Below are 23,986 nucleotides of genomic sequence, written 5' to 3'. Positions count from 1 at the left end.
GTGAGCTGCCGGTTGCAGTCAGTGACACACCGGCGGAGAGGAAGAACACACACTCCATGTGATGGAACGGTCATTTATGGAAAGCGCTGATTATTTCCACGCGGAGGAAGTTTTACGCGCCTATTGAGTCTTCTTTTTATTCAGTTATTTATTAGGTTACTTTTTTATATGGTTAAATTGAGTTATACTCATGAATACGTCTGCGTGTACGTCATATTCCTTTAAACTCTAATCCAAGAAGAATAAACATGGATAGTGTTTGTTTTTCTTTATTCATATTATTTATTTTAGAGGCTCGTGCATTGCGTTATGGCATCGCCAACAACCTTCAGTCCTATATGTGAGTAAGCGTTTCTCTGTTTTGTTGTTTATGGGCTATTGACCTTACTGTTATTTTAGGGGACATATTATTTAGGGATTTACCTTTCATCTTTTCTGAGATATTTTTGCAGCCTCATATTCCCTTTGAAGTTTGACTGTGATAAAACTGCTAGTTCACCTGCACATGCAAACACAACCAGAGGCATGTTTAGATTCTTGCTATACCAAACAGCAGCTGAAAGACAGATCTATTTTGTAGATGCTGAATGATTCATTTAACTGTTGTGCACTTTCATAATGGTCTTCATTGGCTTCCATGCACCATCTTACTTTAATTTAAATTATTATACATTAGCCCCATTTGAATTGCCTGAACTGCATTCCTAACTCTGTCAGAGTTAGTTTGAAGCCCCTCAAAGTAAAGAGACACACAATTATAACGGGTATTTTAAACCCCAAAATAAAGAAAGAGCCTGAAATATATGGGACAGGATTTTGTGGGTTACATGCTGCCAATAACAATACGGTCTTTCATATGCAATTACTGCATAATGTAAAACTGGAGGTGCTAGTGATTACTTTCGTTTGAGATTAGCAGCTCGATGTTGTCTTAAGATTCCTGACGATATCCATATTTCAGACCTACCTGTTGGTCCTTGGAGAGTTACCAAAAGAGTAAATGTTTTAAAGATCACGTTGCACTTTTTTGTTTTGTTGAAAAGGTATTTCACACCAAAGCAAAATGGTGTGAAAGACATCAGTGGCAGGTCTGCCCGTGAACCCAGACAGACTTTGTGTAGGAAGGACAAAACATCACACTTGGAAGGCTTATCGTGTTTTACCTGGGGGTGAAATTGTTAACTGTCTGCCGTTTCTGCTGACATTCAGCCTCGTACATACAAGTGAAAACATGCACTATCTACCATATGTCCACTAAAAACACTAATATCTTAAGTTAATTGTCTTCAAAATGATGGCTTTTTTTTATTTACATTTTTCCCAAAAATATTTTCTGTTGAAGTGGTACAGGGATTGTACATCATATGCTTTGGTTTTTGAGCAAATCTGGCTTACATCTTAAAAGGTTTGATCTTGTCTGGGTATGATTTGTTTTTGTTGCTTTTCCCATTTGAAGTAGAAGATGTAAAATTAATGCATTCCACTTTGATGCTAATGCCACCCTCTAAAAGACTTTCATGTAACACATTTTGTGTACTGAGGTTTGGGTTGAACTACAGGTAGTATCTTGTAGTTAGCGTCCTGAAAGGGAATGGTTGAGGAAATCCCCTTAAGTCTTAAAAAAATACCAAAACCAGACATTATATGCAGCCTTACACCCCAGAACAGTTAAATCCCTCACAGGCATTACGTCGTCACCTAGAAAAAATACTTATGCAAACTATGTGCATCTATTTTTTTGCAACATTTCTTATGGCAATCATATATTCCCCTCCTGTCATCCATGCATCCGTAAAAATCCTTTTAACACCTTACAGTAAGTATTTATACCACTGTTTTTGTTTCAGGCCCAATGTGTGTCTTGAGAGGGAGGTGACGCTGGTCGCCCAGAGGCAGCCGTGTGTGCAGGCCTTCACACGCATGGTTAAAGTGTGGAAGCAAGGCTGTGTGGGACAGTCATGGTGTATGGGATATGAGAGAAGGTGAGTAATACACCTCATTTGTCGTCTCCTTTTTCTTCGTAGTCGAAACCTCAAACAAACACTCCCATCTTCACCTGCAGGGGAAGTGAGTGCCTTGCTGATTAAGCTTTGGCTTGAGCAAAGCATTAATTATGTCTTCCTGAGTCATGCAACCAAAATAATTCATCAGACAGGGCATGGTCCTTCATTTAACCCCCCCTTCACCAGACAATATCAAACAGGAGGAGCTCCCTGACCTCCTAGATCTTTCTCACTCTTGTTCTGTAATCACAGCTTTTTAACCTCTCTTACAGGAAAGTGCAAGGTGTAACCCCACTTCATTGGGTTGAGCAGCTTTTTAACACACAGGCATATTTGCGGAAAACATTCCTTTGAAGGAGAGTTCTAATGCTTACATTTCAGCCTCTCTCTGTTTCAAGAGTTTCTCACTTTGCTGCTCACGCTCGCTTTCACAGTATTTTTTACCTTGTTACAAGAGTCGAAGGCTGCTTTGAAGGCAGCATAGGCCACAATTACTCGCTGTAAACAAAAAGTGTTTCCACCATGCGTAATGACTGTGGTGCAATGAGAAGGGTCCTAAAGTACAGGGTTGGCACCATTCTCTGAAATTGGGTCTGCCAGTTACACTTTAATAAAATGGCGCCTTAAAAGTCTGGGAAAATGTTTGCTGAATGTTGTACTGCATGTTACTTTAAGCATAAGCAGTCTTTTGATCAGATTACATTTTTGTTTATCCTTATCCCAAGGTATTTAACCACCTAAACATCACAAATGATATGTGCCAAGTAATGTTATGCATGTCACCCACACACTACAGTTTCACATTGAAGTAATACAAAAACTCTGCCTGTTTTTATTGTTTAATTTATAACTTGCTGTTTTTAACTTGATGTTTTTCACATCAACAGGACAGCGTACTACACTGCTTACAGACAAGTGTACAGACAGGATTATCAGACTGTCTACAAGTGTTGCCCCGGATGGTCTCAACTTAATGGAGAAGCTGGTTGTCTGTATCGTAAGTATCTAGATTATTGTTACTTTATTCCCCTAAGTGAAAAAGAACCATCCCATTTATCAGGTTTTTGCAGGATAGTATGTACTGTATACTTAAAGACAATTTGTCTTTTCCTGACTCAGCAGGAGGTGTGGTGCCTCACCCTTTGGCACAGTGATCTGAATGAAAGGTTTTCAGAAAAAGGTCAAAAAGGTTAAGAGATGCTTTGCCCATCCAGACTCCTTAACAGATGTTATCAGTCAGCGCCATGTCCACTCTACTTATCCCACAAGGTTTGGTTGTGGACGGTGGGAAAAAAATCTCAAGTGTTGACAGTGTTGACATTCGCTCTCAAATGAGGCTTGCATAGTATTACCTTCTCTACCCTTACCAAAAAAAACATTACGGTCCTGGTTTGGGCTGTTGCTCTGTAGTTCTCCGGTAATTCTACGACAGATAGCCAGTCAAGCTTATACTTGACCATTTAAGCATTTTTTTAAAGCAAACATTTAAGCTCCAAATGGCAACATTCCTGTACTAGCTGTGGTCCCATGTTTAAATCTTGGCCCTCATCCATATAGTCATGCCACCTTACTCATTCGGAGGTGTGACATGGCGGTGTAGGTCAGAGGAATGCATTATGGGCATAAAAACAGACAATCCCATCCAATATTTAACCCTACCGATTAAGGTCAAGAGCCCCCAAAAAATACCTATCAACTTATGGTGGAGAAACCACCTGCTATGCACAAACATAAAAGGTAAAACAAAGTCAAACAAGTATGAATCTCCCCTCTAAGTCCCCGGGTCCATGTATGGAAAGATAGAACTGTTGGCCACAGAGGGGCTGCCAGAAGCTCATCTCCTTGCGGATAAGCTTAGCTTCACACCGCTGAGACCAAGAAGCCTCCTTTGATGGGATTTTACAGCCAGTGATCCAGAGCACATAGCCTGCATACCATAGACAGACCCTTGGCAAAGCCTTCCTGTAAACAGTTTGTCCCCCTGTCCGGTTGACAGACAAGAAAGTTCCCACTTCCTTGCTCTTGTGGCCGTACCTCAAACTGACCCGTGCGCATAGTTTCTAGCACTGAAACCCCCGGTACAGGCACATTACTGTCTGGGATAGCCCTCTGACCTGATGTAGAGCGAGAGAAGATCTCCTGGATGTGCCTGTCATCGGTGTGTTATTATGGCATCTGTGCTCTCTTCAAAGAGCTCATTGTTTGCAGGGAGAAAGGTTATAGTAGTATTAAATGATACAAAGAATAATTACAGAGGCTTTGTTTTAAAACATTTATAGAGAAATGTCTCCAAGATACATTCTTAAGGGATGCCCAGTGTTTCCCCTCACTAAATTAGACGGGGTGTTTTGTTTCTTTTTGCGTGACAATGGCGGCTCTCTTCGACATGAGGCAGGGCTTTTATCTCTGTAACTAAAGACGTGGCAGCACTTTGAGATGGGACAAACTAATCACCCTTTTCTCTGAGCCATTGAACCAGGATAAAAGGAAGCTCACACCACAATCCTCGCTCTCTGACTCCTGCGCACTTTGCTATGCACTATCGGTACTGTACCTCAGTCAGCACAATGCAATCTGTGGAGCTGTTTTCAACAGCGCCTTCAACATCCAAAAGGAAAAATCTGCTCTGTAAAATGTACAGCTTTAGCAAATCCTCTGAAAACCCTGAAAAGAGCAGAAGATTGCGCGAGATGGGAATGCTTTGTGTTTGAGATAGTGATTTAGTGTCTGGCACTCCTCAGCTCTCTCACTGCGTTGTGTTGACCCTCTTTTTCTCTCTGTGTGTGTTCCCTAATAAAATGTCAGTGTAAGGTAATTAGCCGGATTACTTCTGGGTATTGTGAGGGAGTAGAGCAGAGTGGAGGCTCTAATAATGTTTTTACAACACACACTGGGGCTGCAAGTTGAGTAGTTTGCCCTTCCTTTATTTCACCTGTGTTTCTTCTCTGCCTCAATATCCACCCATTGAACCGATGTTGACATCCTGTCACAATCTTTGTGTATGTTTTTTCTTAGCATAATTAGCCACATATTTGGAAAAATAATATTCCACTGCACAGCATGTCTGGTCATTTTCACAATTGATTTCGCTATCTTGACCCCCTCCCACTTGTTTTCCCTATAGCCTATTTTTGTTTCAGGCTATTATCATTAGGTTTATGAGTTTTACATTTACAAAATAGCGTCAATAGAGTTTTTGAGCGAGTTGCAAATCTGAAGTATTTGTTCCCAAGTTTTGATGTTTACAGCTTATTACCCAAATAATGCACTGGAATCAGATAATGGTTGACATCCTTTGCTTTATCAATTATCCAAATAGTTGTAGATTATTTGCTGTTCTATTTAAGATCTATTTTTAGTTTTTACGACACATTTAATGATTTATTGTCTACAAAAAGTCAGCCATTTCAAAACCCCCAAGTGCAACCAAGGCGACTTTTGTGTGTTTTGTAAGGGCTCAAATTGGCTTGATGACTATCTTGTTCTCCTGAAGGTGAAGATCTCTTGACTCTGTGATGGCGACTTCCTCCTCTCAAACGTTTGGAGGACCACTCAATCAGTGTGTTAAACATTCTACCTCAGCAAGTAGCCACGGGCCGGGTGAGGATGGACGGGGTTAGGCGGGATTGGAAACGAGCAATTATGTTGATTGACGGCAACAATAAGCTTTTTGACAGGGCCTGAGGAGCGGGGACAATAGCTCCTCCGGTTTGTCTTCCTCGTTAACCACTGAATAGGAACTGGCCTCCTTTTGTTGCGGGAGCCGGCTGGCAAAGGTAGCTACTAGTGAAATAGGCCCAGTAGCCAGGGAATAGGAAATGGTCTTATGTCTTATCCATGGGTGGTCTGTGTGTGTTTGTGTGCGTGTGTGTGCGTGCGACAACTATGTCAGCAGTGGAGAGGACTGCTTCAAACTTAGCTGAGCTCAGAAAGACTTAGACAACTTAGACACAACATGTTGCATTACAAGGCAAAACAGTTGTGTAGTTTAAATGTCATCACAACAATTGCCCCTGGTTATGATGAGATATTCCTTTTGATTTAATGAGTAACTTGCAGCAGAGGTTGTAAGGTCAACAGAATACTGAAAAAACGAATACGTTTTGGAGGGAAACTGCTGTTATATATTAAGCTCAGAGAAAAAAAAAACGTTTGACAACTCGAGGTCTGCTGATTCAAGCTGGAATAACTTGTTAACATATTGAGGAATAAGACTTATTCTAGTATGAATCTGGTGAGAAACACTTGTCAAAGTCCTCAAACAAGAAGTAGACACAGACTCAAAGAAATCACATGACGATGCTGCTCAGTTGAATATGTAATTGTGTAATGCAGGATGGTAATTGAAGCTGTGCAGAAATAATCAGGCTTGCCAGTTTGTACGAAGTATGAACAAGATTCTTGTTTGACAAATTAGTGTAATGTGTTTCCTGTTTGGTCTGAGTGACACACATGGCAAAATCATGTCTGAACCGCATCTTTGTTGCATTAGAACTGGAAAAAGGGCATGAAATTACAATGCGGTGGGCCAAATGCTGACCATGTGACAGGTGTTTTTGATCGTGCCTACTCTTTGTGTTGTAACTGAATGTCAATATTCTCATTCACACCATCTTTTGACAGGAGTGCGTATAATATAGAAAGTCTGTATGATGTAGGGTGCAGCAAATACCCCAGTTATTCTAATTGCACTGTCTTGCTTACAAAATGATTTTTTCCTTAGCATTATTGTGCCTGCTTTGTCAAACCGACCTAAAGTCTAGTTCAAATGGTATTTAACGTCTCTCCAAGAACCAGATCAAAGATTATCTGACATAGCTGGGCCTGGTTTTCCCAAAAACTCTTTGAAATGACACATTCCTCAGCGCAGCAAAAAAATGATTTGTTGCCTCAAAATACAGTGCTCGGCACCAAGCATACCAATTATGGCACCAGCGGAGTCGAGTTGAGGCCTTTGTGTCCGTGAAGTGCCCTAAATGTGGTCTCCCTCTAAGTCGCACGGTGGGGGTTAAACAGACTGATGAAGCCTAAACAAACACTGTGTGCTGATTTGGTCATCCCCTTTAGAAACTGTAAGGGTGACACCTGCTCGTTGGTTTTCAGTTTCTCGGCACGAGTCGCTGACCCCTGCTCTTTCTGTCTCTTCTTTTGGTGGGGGCTTCTAATCCTCTGAGAGAAGGTGTCTTTGTAATGGAGTGGAGGCATTCACAGCCACCGATGAGAGTGAGTTTTATGCCACGCTGCATGCCACATTAAGAAATTATTTCAGGGAAGATTAAGCAGGGGCTTAGGATGGGGGCGGCCCAAAAATGCACTGGTTGGCTGCCAAAAATCCAGTGTCTCACATCTTAGGAGGGAGAATGTACATTCCTCTTGTTGTCGCTTAGCCATGCCCCTGTAGTGACTCTTAGAGACAACTGACCTTTTCCTTTGTTTCTAGTAATTAAGTTCATTTAAAGCTTTTTTACCACAATTTGGACACGTCTCATTAACTTAATCCCTCACAGCTGGTGGTAATATAATTGTCCTGAAGAATCTGGATCTTTTTGCAATCAAACCTGACCACGAGGATGCTTTTTTCTGCTTGTCTGTCATCTGTAGCTGTCACCACACCGAAATTCCCTCACATTAGCTAATCACAGAAGCGGGGATAGTTATGTAGCTGTATGTTGACTCTACAGTATACTATACAGTATCATTGCTCCTGTAGCCACACAGTCTTGAAGAGCTGGAAGTCATCATGGGCAGATTAGCAGTCGGCTTCCTGTTGGGGTAGGATTTCAGCGGCTTCACTAATAGGGTGAGACTTTGGTCTAATAAGGGTCAAGCACATGGATGTATTTGACTGTCATTTGTAGCACTTTATTGAATCTGATGGTTTTTTTGGGTCTTTTTTTTCAGTGAAAAGAGAGAGATAGTCTCTAAGTGTGTCTCTTTTAAGTTGTGTGTGTGTTTACAATATAGCGTTTGTGGGGGAGTTATTTGTTGTAGTCTCCCTGGATGGTCCAACTGTTGAGCAGGTGTCTGAGGATGGAGCCAGATGGCAGGCGGATGTTTAGACTGAGTGCTGGTCTCAAAGGAGCCCTGTAAATCTACTGGATGAAATTACTATAACTCATCTGGGGTTATTATGATACGGCTAAAGCTGGACTTTACACAACTTTTATTTTCATAGTCAATAAATCTTTTCATTTCCTCATCTGAACTTTTAGGTGAACCTCTGGTAAAATATCTAAAGTATACATATTTGTATATCATTAGGGCCACCACTCATACTTAATACAAATAAGTTAATCAAGTCCATCCAATGTCGGAAATCCCTGAAAAATGGCCTTCATCATTTCCCATGAATACAAAGGATAAAAACATTAAACGGGCTGCCGCTATACAGACAACTCAGACACACGTTTCAAGTGCTACTGTAACAGCAAGAAACGCAGCAACACTAAGAACAGGGATTAGACTAAATCTACTTTGTTTCTGTTTGAGCTGCACATTGATACCATCACTATGACCATAAATGGATGATCAATGGCAACAGAGCCGCCAGTGCCTGGTGTGATGATTGGTCATGCCGCCTCTGGTTGGATTAGATGGGAAGAAAAATGCATATCTGGCAGGAGCCCCACAGTTCAACTGGCATTCAGAGGGTTTCTTCACAATCCTCTGAGGGAAGGGTTGGCATTTAAATTCCTCTTATGATTAGCTGGACCGTGTTTTTCACTCCCAAAGTGTCAACATGTTGCTAGTAGGGGAAAGCAATGATGGACATCAATCCTCTCTACCTGTCATCACTAAGCACTGTACTCTGCTCAGGAGAGTGCAAACAACAGGCCTGGCTCAAACAGCTGTGTCTTACTTCACAGGGATATTAGCCTCAACGCACATGAGATACACACAGGCTGGGAGACTTCAGCATGTACCCATACTTGTAGTGAAGTATTGTCATGATTCATGTTAATGTTGTCCTGGTTTTGGGAATTTGAGGTACCTATATTTCCTAGATTCTTTGAATTTCTTAACGAGGGCGAGTAGTTTGACTTAGAAGGATTTATGGACAAAGGGCCTCGGGCTTCAGGAGACCGATGAGCAACACTCACCCTGTGACTCGCTGATTTGATCCCATGAACATCTGTATGATCACTGTTTGCGACTATGATCATAGTTATTCAATCGAGGTCATTCTCGGGTAACATGCAGGGAAAGGTTGCTTTCCTTATTTAAAGTTATACAAGCAGAAGCCCTCTGCTTGTGTCAAACACTTTTACATTCTGTAAAAAGGAGTTTAGAAATGTCTTTGACTTGGCCAAAAGCCTGCGCTTCTGCTCAAAGAGAGCCAAGTGGTGGATTCCTCTCACATTGGTTAGTGTGAATGGAAGAGAATCAAGGTTCCTGTTTAGTCAGGAGCGAACAGGCCGATGATAAGGTTTTGATAGAAAGAGGTCAGCATTTGAATCTGAAGATGTTGACATCTCGTCAGCCAGGTGTCTCTGCTTCACACACTGTTTTCTTTTTGTCTTTCTCTGCAGCGGTGTGTAGCTACGGTGTGTGCTTCAACGGGGGCCACTGTCGGAAGGGGTCCACGCAGCTTTGTGACTGTCTCGCAGGGTTCAACGGGCCCAGCTGCCAGTATGGTGAGTAGAAACATCCTTACTAGATGTTTTACTTTAAAGGTGGGGTAGGTAAGTTTGAGAAACCGGCTCGAGATACACTTTTTGTTATATTCCATGGAATGCTCTTAACATCCCGATAGCAATGAATATCTGAAGTGCTTTGACAAAAAATCTATTAAAAAATGTCATCTGTGGAAGCCGTAGTACTGTAAAAAGCACAACCAATCATTCTAGCTGCCCTGCCTGTCAGCCTTCTCTGTGCACAAACTTATCACGTGCCCTCATTGGTCATGTGTGCGCGTTCGTGTGTATTGGAGGAGGGGCTCTGTAAGGAAGTGGCAGATTTGCTCCGGCTGTGTATTTTCAAATTCTAGCGCACTCGAGCTGGTTTCTCCAAAATTACCTACCCCACCTTTAAGTATCACATTTTCTTTATTTCTTCTCATATTTGTTTGTGCTCCATTTCTTTGTTGTTCCTCTTCTTTGCCCCTTTGTCGGAAATTCTCGAGCCATTGATTTAGAAACTTTCACACACCGCAACATTGTTTAGCTACTTTTTGTCCATATTTCATCATTGTCAGTGGATGCAGTTACAGTGAAATTAAAAGTCATAAAAACCCTCTACAGACTGAAACTGATAGCAGCCTGTCATTTGAATAAAACACCTTTTAGCCTCTTGGCTGGAGCCTACAACTCTTATCCGTTTCAGTCAGCTCCCCACTGAACTCTGTTTGAGTGGTCGCCTTTCTCTATGTGTGAGTGAATGAGAATCTCCACACATCAGCAGTTGGCTCCTTCACCACAAGCCAAGTATTTTATCAGCAACTCCATTGTTGAATTTGAGCTGTTGAAGTAAAACAGTGGAGGACTCCGTTGTTTTTCTGATAAAACCACACGACAGGAAATTCCTCTTAGCGTCAACTTTTGTTTTTTTACCAGAATTGTCCATCTCTTCCCCTTTTTGAAACAGGCCCTCTAGAGACATGTTGCACAAGTTCAAGCTGCTTTGACAAATGAAAATCATCGTCTGCTTTTTTTACGATGGTCTGTGTAGCTTTACGCTCTTTGGCTAGGAGCTCCAAGTTTATCACTTACTTATTCATACGCACGTGATTTTCTCAGTAAGAGTTCTCAACAGATGGAGCTTCATGACACCGTTTAGCTATACCTTCAGCGCCTCTTTGGTTATTATAGGAGTTATAATCAAGCCTCAGGATTTGCAGCACTGACAGCCCATCTATATGATCAGAGCTCTCTGTGGACTGACCTGGCTTACTTCTGATTACTTCATGCTTGAATAAAAATAGTTAATCATAAGGACAGTGGATTCATGAACACACATGCCCATTGAGGCGCTGCTTTAAACTGTCGATTTTAAGCTGAAGGGCCTTTTAGACCTCTTTGAACAGATTGAAGCCACCTGTGGAATCTGATGTTGCGGAGCATTCATGCTAAATTCGGAGTATAGATTTACAGGAAATTCAACATGTAAACAAAGTCGCCTTGAGACTCTGTACATCTTTCTGATGTTTCTTGACAAGAAAAAAGTCATTATTTTGTATCAATTGTTGAAATAGATTATTTTATTATGGTAATAATGAGTCTTTAAAACTCTGAACTATCAGCAGATGAATATGTATCAGTCAAATAGATTGATAAGTTTCAGCGTTTAAAAAAAAAGTACATTGATTTCCGTTTCTTAATTGTGACTATGTTATGGTGTCTTTGCTGCACAGTAACAGAAAATCTTTGAGTTGGGTGTCAGTAAAAAACAATGTTAGTTGCAGCCCTACACTCAAATATCTTCCAATGCTATAAGTTCTGGTCCCCTTCAGTTGTGCTTCCAGGCAGCCGCTGAGCTTCACAGTTTGATATCAGTGCCGTCATCCACTGCCCCCACCTCCTTTTCCACACATTGAGATCTGCCAGCATTGTTCTGCATTGTGAATGATAGCTGTCATCAATGGGCACCTAGGGGCCAATGTGGATAGAAAGAGCGCAGTAGACCCCCACACCCTGATCCTCCCTCTATTGGAGGCTATCAGTCCGTAAACTATCTGGCAGATATATTGCCTGTGATGGGCACAGAAAGGGCTCCTGGATTAAGGGTGTGGGGCTGTTAGTGACTCCGCCTGACCGGGATAACACTCGGGACTAAAGGAGTCAGACACAGGCAGGAACAGACTCACAGCTGTCCCTTTCTAGAGGTCCTGCATGTGCCAAATGCAGGTCACTTCAGTGTCAAGAGTCCTGAGGGCAAAGGGAGTAAGCTACAGGCTTAGTACAAAGTGGCTCATTGGAGAAACAGCAATAACAACAACTCTAATGAATTACTCTTTTAACTGAGTGACGGCTCTGATATATAGTGCGGCTATTACAAAGAACACTCTGGGGTGGTCAGATAAAGACCACTTTGTTGAGACCCAGATAAATAACCTTGTGGTGTAGATGAGAGCTAGCGGCTCACACAGGCTGCTGCTTTAATTCTGCTGCGGTCCACATGCCGCTCACAACTGTCAGTCACTGCTTGTTCTCTTGTTTACGTAAAAGCTGAAACCGCAGTGGAGGATGTGGCTGAGGATGACTGCGTGGAGCAAAGATTCACTCATCATTTAATCACTTTAGAAGGCAGTGTTAGCATTCCTCTGCAGACGTTAGGTTTAATATTCCCTTTGAGCGCTTTTGATGTGGTTACCCCCTATTTGTGTACAGCTAATTGTGTGTTTATGTCTTCCAAAGGGGACTATTAGTTCCTTGCTCTCAGAAGTTATCTGAAGCTCTCATCTGTTTTACTTTTTAGTAGAATTGAGGTTCAGTCATGTGAAAGACATAATTACTGTTTTTGTGCTTTGGTTAAGCAATGATCGGTGCTCAAAGGCTTTTGTAGTCATTTCAAAGACACCATTTCACATTAATGTCGAAGGCTCACCTACCTCCGCCTAATACCTTGATAATTTCAAGGTTGTATATATCTAATTTCTACAAAATATTTAGTTGGTTACAAAACCAAAATGCTCAATCTGTTTGAAGCCTGTTTGAAGTTGGCTGTGATTAGTTAGAAAAAGGAGGTGTCATGTACTCCATTGAACCAATTAGGAAAGTAGCAACATTCAAATCAAATGATAATGATGGTTAGTGGGTTGTTGCTAAGTCGCTATCTTTCCAATCACATCTTTTTGGGATATTTATTCCTGAACTTTATTTTACATTTTTTCTTATTAGTTGATAATTTTACATAAAGCAGAGAAATACTCCTGTATCTTACATGTTCGTGTTGCAAGGTCCATGTGCAAATTAGGTTTTCCTATTGTTCATGCTCTTTTAAAACTCTTTGTCTTGAATATATCCAGTGGGATGTTGTCACTCGGTGCCTGATGCACTCAGTATCCAGCCTGTCATCAGCAGACAATTGGTATCCTCTGGGATCAAGAGCTTCCAAGGCTTTTAGACCTCTGGCAGGGCAGATGTCTCCATACCAGCTGACATCTGGGCTCAGCCACAGACAAACAGACAGACAAACGAACAGAAAAAAGCTGGCACTTATCGTAACATCAAACTTTACCGCCTTAGCTAAAGAATCTTAAAATATTTTAAAGCTACCTCATGTCTCGAGTCTGGGGTGAAAGGTAAAAAGAAAGTTATCTCAAAAACATAAAACTGATGGATTGTGTAATAACTTTCTAAGAGTTTGTTTAAATGGATACACAAAGGAGGAATATGGAAATTTGATATCAAAGTTAAATCCTGATAGCAGAGGGAAAAATGTGTCCAAAATGGTGTAACTAGATATGAGAAAATGCTCTTGTTCCTTTCCCCACATGTGTTTCTTAGGCCTTTGGTATTGTTGATCCCGTACCATAAAAGGAGCCCTTTCTCTGTTACGGTAATGGCCTCATTTATTCGTTCTTTGCAAATCATTTCTGAACCGTAAGCTCATATCTTGGCTGGGTTTGGGGTCACCGCAATGCCAGCAGGACCCGCTTGTTCTAGACATCACTCAGGACAGACCCTCGCTGATGGCTATCTTCATTATCTTCATTCTGTAATGTTTGCTTCAAAGCGAGCTCTGAAGCTAAGCCACAGCCATGTTGTGTTTGAAGATTTCTGGTATATCATCCATCTAGAAAGTTACTTGCATTTATTCACCAAGATTATGGTCTCATTCAGCTTCTAAGTAACGCTTCCATTTGTATAGCTTATATCTCGTAAAACAAGGGCTATTGATGTTTTGCTGGACATTTTCAAACGTGTGTTTTGCGTTCTTCTTAAAATGACAAATCACAGCCCATGAATATTTAAGCAGATCCTATTTTATAACATGTTCTTACAGCCCCTTAATGGCAGCTATGGAAAATGTTCTGTATGCAAATGGGCTCCCCAAGTAATGAATAAAAAGTATTTCTTTAGTTTATAAACAGTTGACCAAAGCCCTTGTTAATGAGCTCAGTTATTTATTTTTGAGCCAATCAGTGCATAACGCCACTCTTCAACAGTCTGGTGGCCAAGGGGCTGAGAAATGGCACAGGAGGAACACACTCTGAAGAAGATGTAGGAATGATAACGATAATGTCTGAGGGGATTTCTCATAACGTTTATAAACCTTTGATTAAGATGTTTTATGATGTCTGATCACCTGGGTTAAAATGACATAATAACATAGCTGGAAAGTAAATAAGTACATTAACTCAAGTGCTATACTTAAGTTACACTTTTTCAGCACACATTCTAAGTATCCTGGAGTTTCTGGTTCTATCCTAGCTGCATTGGGAAGTTGTGTGCTTGTTAGTGTGGTTGAAAGGTCAGGACAGCAGCCCTGGAGCTATTTTTGGAATGAATTGCCTCGTTAAAAGACAATTGACTTGAACAAAATGTTTGAAGTGCACAGACTTGAACCAGGTCAAGAACTCAGTGTGAGATAAAGATAGCGGTGGAAATATTTTAAAGGTACACGGGTCTCCTCCGAACACTCACATCTGATATCTTGCTTTCTTTCTTAGTGCTTCTGTCTGTCTTTCACTGTCTGTCTTTGTTGAGTTTAAGAGCTTTCCAACAAGTTGCATCTGTCTGGAAAGTAAGTGCTTCAGATTGTCTTAATACAGGGATGAGTGTATTTGCAGTCAACTAGGGTGATTTCAGATGCTGCTCTTTGCAGTTCCTTCTCTAATAGCTACCCTGCTCTGCAATAACTTTAAGTTAAATAGTTGTCTTTCCTCAGACTAACAGTTCAGTGGCCTGCTGTAGCCTGCCTTTTGTCACCCTCATCTCACATATCACACATGTAGACAAGTACATTCCCTTAAAGCAGGCCTTGAGGTGAGTTCTCTTACTGCTCAAAATCTGTTGAATTTTTATGAATGTGCATAATGTTCCCTGCTCGAAAACATGTGTTCTTTTTCCTTTTACACGTCTGTCATGAATGCGTGCATGGATCAGTCCATCTTAGTCATGGTTACCACTAAATCACATTGAGGCCAAATGTGACTAAATGTGGGTGGTTCATTCCTCCCAGATGTCAAATCCAAGTAAAACATTTGTAGCACATCTATCAGAAGTACTTCTGGACTTTTCTGTCTTTACTGACGTCTTTTTTATATACTATCATGCTCATCTTTTCTAGTTTTTCAAAGATCGGAAGTGATTAAAGTATCCTTAGTATAACTCATTGCTTGGCTAAACTGATTTACGTGACAGTGGTTCCTCCCCTTGCGCTAAAGACGGCAGGGGGCAGAGAGGTCAGAGGTCAGGGCAGCATGTGGACCCAGTCTGTGCCATTTCAGAGCTGACTCGACCCTCCATGGCTGCACTCAGCAGTAATGAACAGCGGGAAGGCTATGCGACATCTAACCCTATTTTAAAATCCAGGTTAACTTCTATCATCATGGCTTCTCGTCAAGCCATTTAGAGACTGACAGTGACAGGAGGCAGCAGCAGTGACACAGATGGTATCTGTCATTTTAAAAGCTGGAGGTCTGCATTGGGCCATGTTGTAAAAGAGAACATCCGTTTACCGTATGGTTAAACCATTTCACACATGCTTACTCACTCTGGCAAGGGTAAAAGTTTGACTGTCATTTGATTAGCAAGGAAACCGTATATATATATAGTGTATCTGCTGCCTTCATGTTTAGGGGTGAGGAATGTGATGAGAGAGGAGCTTTCAGTATGTCGGCCTTGGGACCTTCGCCATTGTAAAAATAAATCCCATTGAAGGGTTTTCACATTTATGGAACCTCCATGCTGAGCAGTTTAGCGAGTAAGTGCTTCAAAATGAAACACACATGCATGCCCTGGTCCTTACAGCCGGACAGTTTCCTTAGCACAGTAAATATTGGACGCCCATTGTGGCAATTTGCCAGTCTGGCTGATATTATATCAAATCCTTTGTTCACTAAGACAATATAAGTTTGTGTCGTCGTTCTGAGTTTCGTTTCCAGGTGGGAGAGATCCAAACATGAATATGTCCATGTCAGCCTCAAAGAATGTGAAACTAGCTGTGAAGACCATTTCCATTGCAGGCATTTAACAACCTGTAATCTGAGGCTTCTTTCAACCTGAACCTTTAGGTACCTTGTGAGGTACTAACTTCTCTTTGACTTTCCACTGTATTTTACAAACCTCTGATATTTTATGTATATACCGTTAATGTGTAATATGCTGGTCAAGTTAGTGGTTGTTAACTAGACAAAAAACGAACGTGAAAATGTTCGCTGAGAGAGTCAAGTGAAATGTTATTGGTGGTCCCAAATGACGTCCAGCAACTTGTAGTTTTTAAGTTTGCTCTGATGCTCACGTTTATTTGGCTTCTTGGCTCATTTGAATGTTTACTCTGCATTGTCTGGCTTTGTGATGTATCCCTGATTCTGTACCACCTTTTTGTTTCCAACTTCTCCAACTACTCGTTGTAAAATGGCCCTCCCCCACCCTCCTCTAAACACTAATGAGGGCCTGGACACCTTTGTTTGTCCAACATGCATTCTCTGTTGTTCCTCTTTTTGTTCTCCTGATTGATGTTAAGACTTAGGTTAAATAGGGGCTACGTTTTTGTTAGTTGTAGCTTTTCTTTTGATGCGACAACACATCTGCTTTTACAATAATGATCAGCATATCTGCCAGCAACCCCTGAAAGCAGGAACTTACTTTTAGTATCATGTACCAAGCCGTGCCAGAACATAATTCCAGTAACGCGACCCCAAAGCCAGAGGAGAACTTTGGAAGCGAAGCCATAACATTTTTATTTGCTTCATATTATGTTTTATTAAATTCCTACAGTGTAAAACGTATGGATTGACAGGTATAGCGTTGTGATTTTCTTAAACACAATTCGATTACGAAGAAGCTGTGACTGAGTTTAAATCCACTTTCACTGTTGGCAGCTTCATCACAGAGAGGATTCCAGGAATATCACACCTTACATTTTCCCTGTTTTCTCAAACTTTTGTCCATAAAATCTGTGAACTGCTGGCTGAGATGAAAGACTTTTACACCATAATTCACATGATTGTCTGTTTCTGTGGTCAGCTACCCAGAACTAAACATTAGTGTGTTAATCCATGAGCTTGTAAAGCTGTGCGATGCCCAGCTACAGCCGTTTGTCACTCATGATTGGTGTGTCCATCCTCCACTGAGAGGTCGTAAGGTTTTGGGCATCAGGGCATTAAGTTATATAACTGTTGTGTAACGATCAACACATTTGTTTTATCTGCTCATAGAGCATTTAGAGCATTTTTTTAAGTTGGAGAGGAAAACTTGTAAAAGTCAAATGACTAATAATGGGATAGTAAATGTCTACAAGGATCACAGGCAGTCTACATTATTCTCTGGGTTTCCCTTTTTCTCTCTGATGGGTTTAACAGGCTGCAGCTGAAGTGACTGTGAACAGGTTGAAGTCTGCCTTTTTACTTTTCTTTGAGAGACTTACGACATCTTAGCCTCTAACCTCAAAAACATAGAATGTGAAAAATGTTGTTATGAGGGCACTTTTAAGAGCAGTAAACATAGATAGGTGGTGACACAATCTTCTATTCTTGACCTATTGTTTGGGTAATTCTTAGATTTTATTTTACAACACAATCCCTCCCATCATCCATAAATTGGACTCTTAATGGACCATTCAGTGACTGGAGCCACTGACATGTTTTCGTTTTTGCCATTTGAAGGTTTAATCCTGTTCTCTGAGTACTGTTAGCAGGCAGCAAAGCGTGACTTCCAGAGCAGCTGGAAAGGAAGGAGGCCATAGAGATGTAGGCAGTGACGGAGGAACAAGGAGCTCCCAGCAACGGTTTTCTCACACATTCTCCCCTCTTTGTCCTAAACTCCTCTGATACTTTATTTTATTACCTCTGTTCTGAAAGAGAGTGAAGCCTAGGATAAGTAAAGGGAAGTTAGAGGGCTGCACAGAAATAAACAGTAGAGATTTATGACTGTCTCATTGTGAAAATTAATTTGATAGGACCATAACTAACTATTCTATGACTATTGAATAATTTGTCTGTATATTTTTCAATAATTGTTTAAACCCTTAGTCTATACAATTGGCAGAAAGTAGTACACTATGCCAATTGCTCTTTTTTTTGTGGCTTTACCCAAACAGTCCCAAAATCAGAGATATTAGGTTGACCATCAGAGAGATACAAGTAGCTAACCACCACATTTAGGAGTCTTAAAGCAGCTTATGTTTTCTATTTTTACTTAAAAATGTATTTAAAGGCAGTCGGGAAGGTTTTGACCGCCGGTGGTGATATGGAGCATTTTTTGTATGAATTGGTCCACATTTTCTTGTTTGACACAAAACTAGCGGTGACTTTGACAATGAAGAAGTTAGAGAAGAGTTAGCTTTTCCGTATGTTTGCCTTCCCTATAGTAGACAAAAGCACAGATCCTTAAAGTCCGTCATTCCTCTTTACAGTGGCTGCCGTCCCATCCTGAAACAGTATGAGATATTTAGGTTTAACTATGGGAAAAAGAGAGAACGGCCTCTGAAGTCAGGAAAGCCACCTCTAATGAGAGGGAGTGGGTTGCAGTCCAAGGGTGGGGTACATCCATGCCCATCTACCTGCCATTGCATCCTGCAGAGCACCCTAATCTCCTGTAATTGTGCCGAGACTGGGCTCCCACCCGTCTCATTAGGCTCTTTACAGCATTCCTGATGAAAGGTCGCTCCTGGTCTGGCTGGGGGCGAGGGCATCTAGTTTGTGTAAATTGGCAGTGACAAGATTTTGCAAAATACAATTAGAGGAATAATCAGCGTGGACTGATCCCTTCATCTGCCAGTGGTGTCCAATTCTCCTCTTCTCCTGCACCTTTTAACTCAACTGAAACATCCTTATCGTTTCCAAATCTGCCTTTTTCCTTCCTTATCAGCTCCTTGTGTATACAACTGAGCAAAACATTTAACTTCTAATCTCTGTTTCTCCTCCACCTACGACATTATCTCCTCTGTTGGGTATTATCTCCATATGGAAGCAACTTAGCCTTGGGGAACGTTCACTCAACAGTGCGCTCTCCTTCAATGCACAGCGTTTAAATTATGTTTCGTGAGGTGTAAAAAGCAAATGATTATCTGAAAGAAATGTAATGAGACAGGGTCAGTCGCCTTTCACATGTCAAGGCTTTTAAAAAAAAAACAGACTATATTTTCAATCCCATTACTGCCTCTTATCTCGGTGGAGACTGGTTTAACTTGCCTTTTTGCTTTAGCCACACCATTTTATATTTGTGGAAAACTAATCATAATGTGTTAATAAAACACAGATGTGAACATTAAAGCTACAAGGTAAAACCAAATCAGAGTTTGTAGTATGAGGTCATAAAGGTGGCCAAGACAGAGTAAAGTTTATCAAAGAAAGGGTTAGCATTTGATCAGGATTATTGTAGTACCGATCCATTAATGTCTGCCCATCGCCCCCCCTTATTGATCCTTAAGATCATCTCGAGGCAGCTTTAATGAATATGTCCACACATTAAAGGCCGAATCCGCAGATGGAAAATCATAAATGAAGTATTCCAAACATTCAAATGGAAGTGCGACTTCAATTTACCTGCACTAACATTCTCGATTGTTATTGTTTGTTGATCTGTGATTCCCAAACTGTGTACACATCTTATGTTTCGATGTGCTGAAAACTATTTGAATATCTTGCTGTATGTTGCCTCATCTGTGTGATGCTTCAATTGAGTTTTTCCACTACATTTGTGCCATGCTGCGTATAAAAACACTACAATAAAATTCATTCAAGGTCAGGAATAAACCACCTCATCACATTGCTGCTTGAGCAGGTGCCGTAAACAGAGCCTTATAATTAGATTTAGCCGAGGGATGTTTATTTGACTGCTGTTCCTTTCAACCTTGAACAACTGTAAAACCAGTGTCACACTTGAACAAGAAAAGCAATGAACAGGAACACAATGTTTTTTCCCCCCTGTACACTTTGAGCGTGACAGTGTGTGATGTATCTGGCACCTTCTGCCCCGCAGGTAAAAGGTTCTGAGCTATTTCCATCCGCTGCACACATACCACAGCAGCATATCTCACATTCAACCGAGAGGGAGACAGGCTGGAAACCACAACAAGTCATTTTTGGATTCCTGCTGGCTTCCATGTGTTGTCGCGGGCGCTCAATACTCCGGGGTCAGAGTTGGGAAAGACAGGTCCGAGCAGGTAGAGCAGATAGAGCACACGCAAAGGGTCACAGGGCAATCCCTTGAGGACCATGAGGTATTTTTTCCTGCTGTGTAGATCATAAAATGTTACTTTGGAGACATGCACTGGTTCATACAGCTGGCCTTCTTTTTTTGTGATGTCTGTAACTTCTACTGACAGTAAAAATGAGTGACAGACGTCAGAAAGCTTTTACTTTCCATAGGGTTTAAAGTTCTCTCGAGATTTATTGCTCTCTCTCTCATGTAATGATTACAGTCAAAACAGGCTCTTTACGATTGTCTCTACTAGTACACATCACTCAGATCTCCATTTTATGACGGCTGGTGACAAAGCCTTGTGAGCTGTGACTCTTACCGAGGTGATTTGATCTGCCTGTGTCTGGGAATGAAGGAGCTGTAGTGAAGACATGTGCAGATATTAAAGCTTACAGTTGTAAGAAGCAGCTGGCTCTTAAGGATGGGGTTTCCTTTAACACATAAACACACACGAGTACCTACACTCAAGTGTGTGTGTATGAAACACACTCGCCTTGCTGTGCAGTGAATTGGATCATCACAACAGGGATTAGAGGAGTTTAGGACTCAGTGGAGCAGAATGTTCACTAAACAAACCCAACACTGGAGTTTTGTGCCTTTGATGTCGCACATAACTCACATGAATAAAACTTTAACAAATAATAAAATCAAAGGCTCAGTGGGGCGGGTAATAGCCTGTACGGAGACTACGAATCACTTGATTTATATTTTTGCCGTATAATCCAGCAGCATCCCTGTGCTCTCTCAGATCAACAGTCTGCCGCCTGTCTGGAGTTTCTTGTCAACACATGCCTTGTGAATAAAAACAAAAAGCATCTGTTGATAAAAAAAAGATAAGCAGAGAATTTAGATATCGCTAATCTGCATTTTCACATGAGAAACGTTCAATTGAAGCAAAGTGTCCGCCACAGCTGACTTGAGTGGGCTGACACACTTGTCAAAAGAGCAAAAACATGATGAACAGCAAAGCATTTACTTAACGTAGCAACAACAATTAATCTGCAGATTACTTTCTCTGTTAATTGGTAACTAAATTGTTCTATAAAAATCACAAAGCAGTAAAAATAAATCCCATTACAGTATCCTAGTATAATGAGATGTATCATCGTATGTCTTTTTTGTTTAACCAAAAGTTTATTGCGTTCAATTTACCACAAATTTAAGATCAAGAAAAGCTATTAATTTGCACATTTGAGAACCTGGACCATCATAAATATATAATTTTGGCTTTAAAATAAACAATACATTCCTGTTAAACTACTAATCTTTTCATTGACTAAGCGTTGCAGCTCTACATGATTTCCTCTTTTGATTAATTGATATACTTCAGAAACAAGCTGGAGGGTGTTACTATAGTACTATTTTAGTATATTTAGAGTAATTAGAGATTAAGCAGCTCAGAACGCTTCACCACTGAGATGTGTGGAAGCCTCCTGGTTTTAATGCCTTAGTAAAAAGTATTTAAAAAAAGAAAACAAACTATAAACTGTGTGTACTGTAATACCCCTTTTACCTAATGGTGGTCTCCCTTTTCTCTCCAAAGTTAGAACAGATTGTTAATTACTTCATGGAAACATCAGAGGTTTGTGAAAGGAGGTACGAATGTCTTAAAGATCAGTGGATAAACATCACAGAGGTCCGTGTGTGTTTGGTGCTTTGTCATTAAGGGGACACATTTTAACTCGGTTTCGTGAAAGCCACACCACGTCCGAATGATAGTGCCACTTAAAAACAACTCAGCTGCCACACTGACCACAATTACAGGGCTTTAGGAAGGAGCTCGTACCCAACACCAGCACTGAGATGACATCACATTGGATTAAGGGCTGGAAATTATTGGATGCTTAATACAGCATACATAGTTTTCTGCTGTTAACTGTGCGGTGAACCGATATAAAAATGTTTAACCAGAGCAGGCACGTTTACAGCTAAAGTGTGGTCCTCTTTGATTTTGAATTATGATATTGTTATAGCTGTGTTTTAGTTAAATGATGAATGAGAACAGAGCTGAATCACATAGTGTCAATTTGATATTAATCCAGCTGCACATCTGGGCTTTTGTTGACGTAGCAGGAGCTAACAGCAGGGGGCAATGTTGAACTTGAGCTGAGGCCGTAATGAGAAGGAAGGAAAGAAATGCATCCTCTTGTCAGTAAATTCTTCATAAATTGACAGCCTGTCAAATGATTGTCTCCTGTAGTTTGATATGTGTTTACTTTCTTGTCTGAGGATCTGACCAACCAATGTTTTCAGTCATTTACAAGGATACCTAAACCTAGAGCTAAATTACTTACTATAGACAAATTGAACCAAATCGCAAAATATACCTTTTCGATTATTTGGATATCTACCTCTAGAAAGAATATCCATGAAGAAACCATAAGTTATAGGGTCCATAAAATAACATGTATAATATCGTTTGTGAGCACCAGTTCATCTGTTTTGTTTGAGCTTCTGCCAGGCAGCCTTGTGTGTTGAATTAAAGAAACGTGTCCTCTTCAAAGGCATTTTATTTGTTTAGCAACTTTGAACAAGGAGGCAACCTATAGTGCTGTACATATGACATAAAGGCAGTAAGACAAGATATAAATGGCAAACAAGGCAATATAAAAATAATCACTTTAAGAGGATTTAAAAAACAAAATAGAATGTCAAAATTGTCCAAATACTAATAAAACATTGAACATTTTTATTTACTGCAAGAGATAAGTAAATGGGTCTTAACCAATGCAATTTTGACTTTTAAAGATCCGTAAACAACCATTTTATGGTCGGCAATGCTGGAGGTCAAAGGTGAGGATGAGTTTCCTGTGAAAGAGTAAATTGTCAGTTCCAGTTCATACGTAGTTGGTTTGTTGGTCGGTGAGATGGACCGTCCCGCTTTCACATGTGCAGGTTAGTCGTCTGAATGAAACCTCCAGCCAATCCCCATCTCTTTAGAACCTGGTGAATGAAAGCAGCTGTGAGGCAGCAGGGAATGAACACTAGCAACGCAAACCAGCAGGCTTTTGGATCAGGGCGCAAAAAAGGAAACAGGTTGTGCTATCCTCGGCGCCCCCCTCCTCATCCCTCAATGCATACTGCAATTTTCCGGACCTTGACCCCCCCCCCCCAAGATGATATCAGAGAGCTGGTGGTTTTTGTTGGCTCTCAGTGGTCTAGCGAGACGTTGGCGTCTGCCGTCCTAGGAGCAGCGGCTGTCACCCTTATCGCAGGAAGTCAGACAATCCAGCGGAGGAATGTAAACCCAGAGCATGGCTGCAGCTGAACTTGCAGAATTGAAGAGTTTTCTTTTTAATCCTCCACCCTATTGCTTTGGAACTGACTGTCCATTACAGGGGAATACATATTGTACGTGTGTGATTATTTTTCACAAACATGAAGACATAACAGCTCTGAGCAATTGGGTACTAGGTTTGTTATCCTTTCAGAAGAATGTACAGAAACTCATGTTAGAATATCATATTAGAAACACTTCCAGGGTTTCTTTTATGAAATAGTTTTGGAAAGGTGGTAAGTCGATCACATTATGATCAGTGCAGTGAGTAGAAGTGAAACCCAGTAAATATTTGGCATTTGCTGTGGGAAAGATTTGAGCAGTATTGATTTCATGCAAGGCCCCCCCCCACTGTTTTGGACCCCTTTTATGCACTGCAATGAAATACAAAACCACAA

At 40.9% G+C, this 23,986-nt stretch overlaps 1 protein-coding gene across 1 annotated transcript in view; it reads left to right on the top strand.

Annotated features, from left to right (window-relative positions):
* The first annotated feature begins 219 nt into the window (after positions 1-219).
* Positions 220-23,986, top strand: part of megf6b (multiple EGF-like-domains 6b) — a 56,523-nt gene continuing 32,756 nt past the window's right edge. Inside the window, exons 1-4 of the mRNA XM_079683156.1 lie at positions 220-340; positions 1,848-1,982; positions 2,891-3,000; positions 9,533-9,637. Of these exons, the coding sequence (XP_079539282.1) occupies positions 249-340; positions 1,848-1,982; positions 2,891-3,000; positions 9,533-9,637 (442 nt within the window). The 5' untranslated portion in view covers positions 220-248. The remainder of the gene's footprint in view (positions 341-1,847; positions 1,983-2,890; positions 3,001-9,532; positions 9,638-23,986) is intronic.

This window comes from Notothenia rossii, assembly GCF_949606895.1.
Source record: "Notothenia rossii genome assembly, chromosome: 5".
NCBI lineage: Eukaryota > Metazoa > Chordata > Actinopteri > Perciformes > Nototheniidae > Notothenia > Notothenia rossii.
The sequence above is the reverse complement of the archived record's forward strand: the minus strand, read 5'-3'. Positions and strand labels throughout refer to the sequence as shown.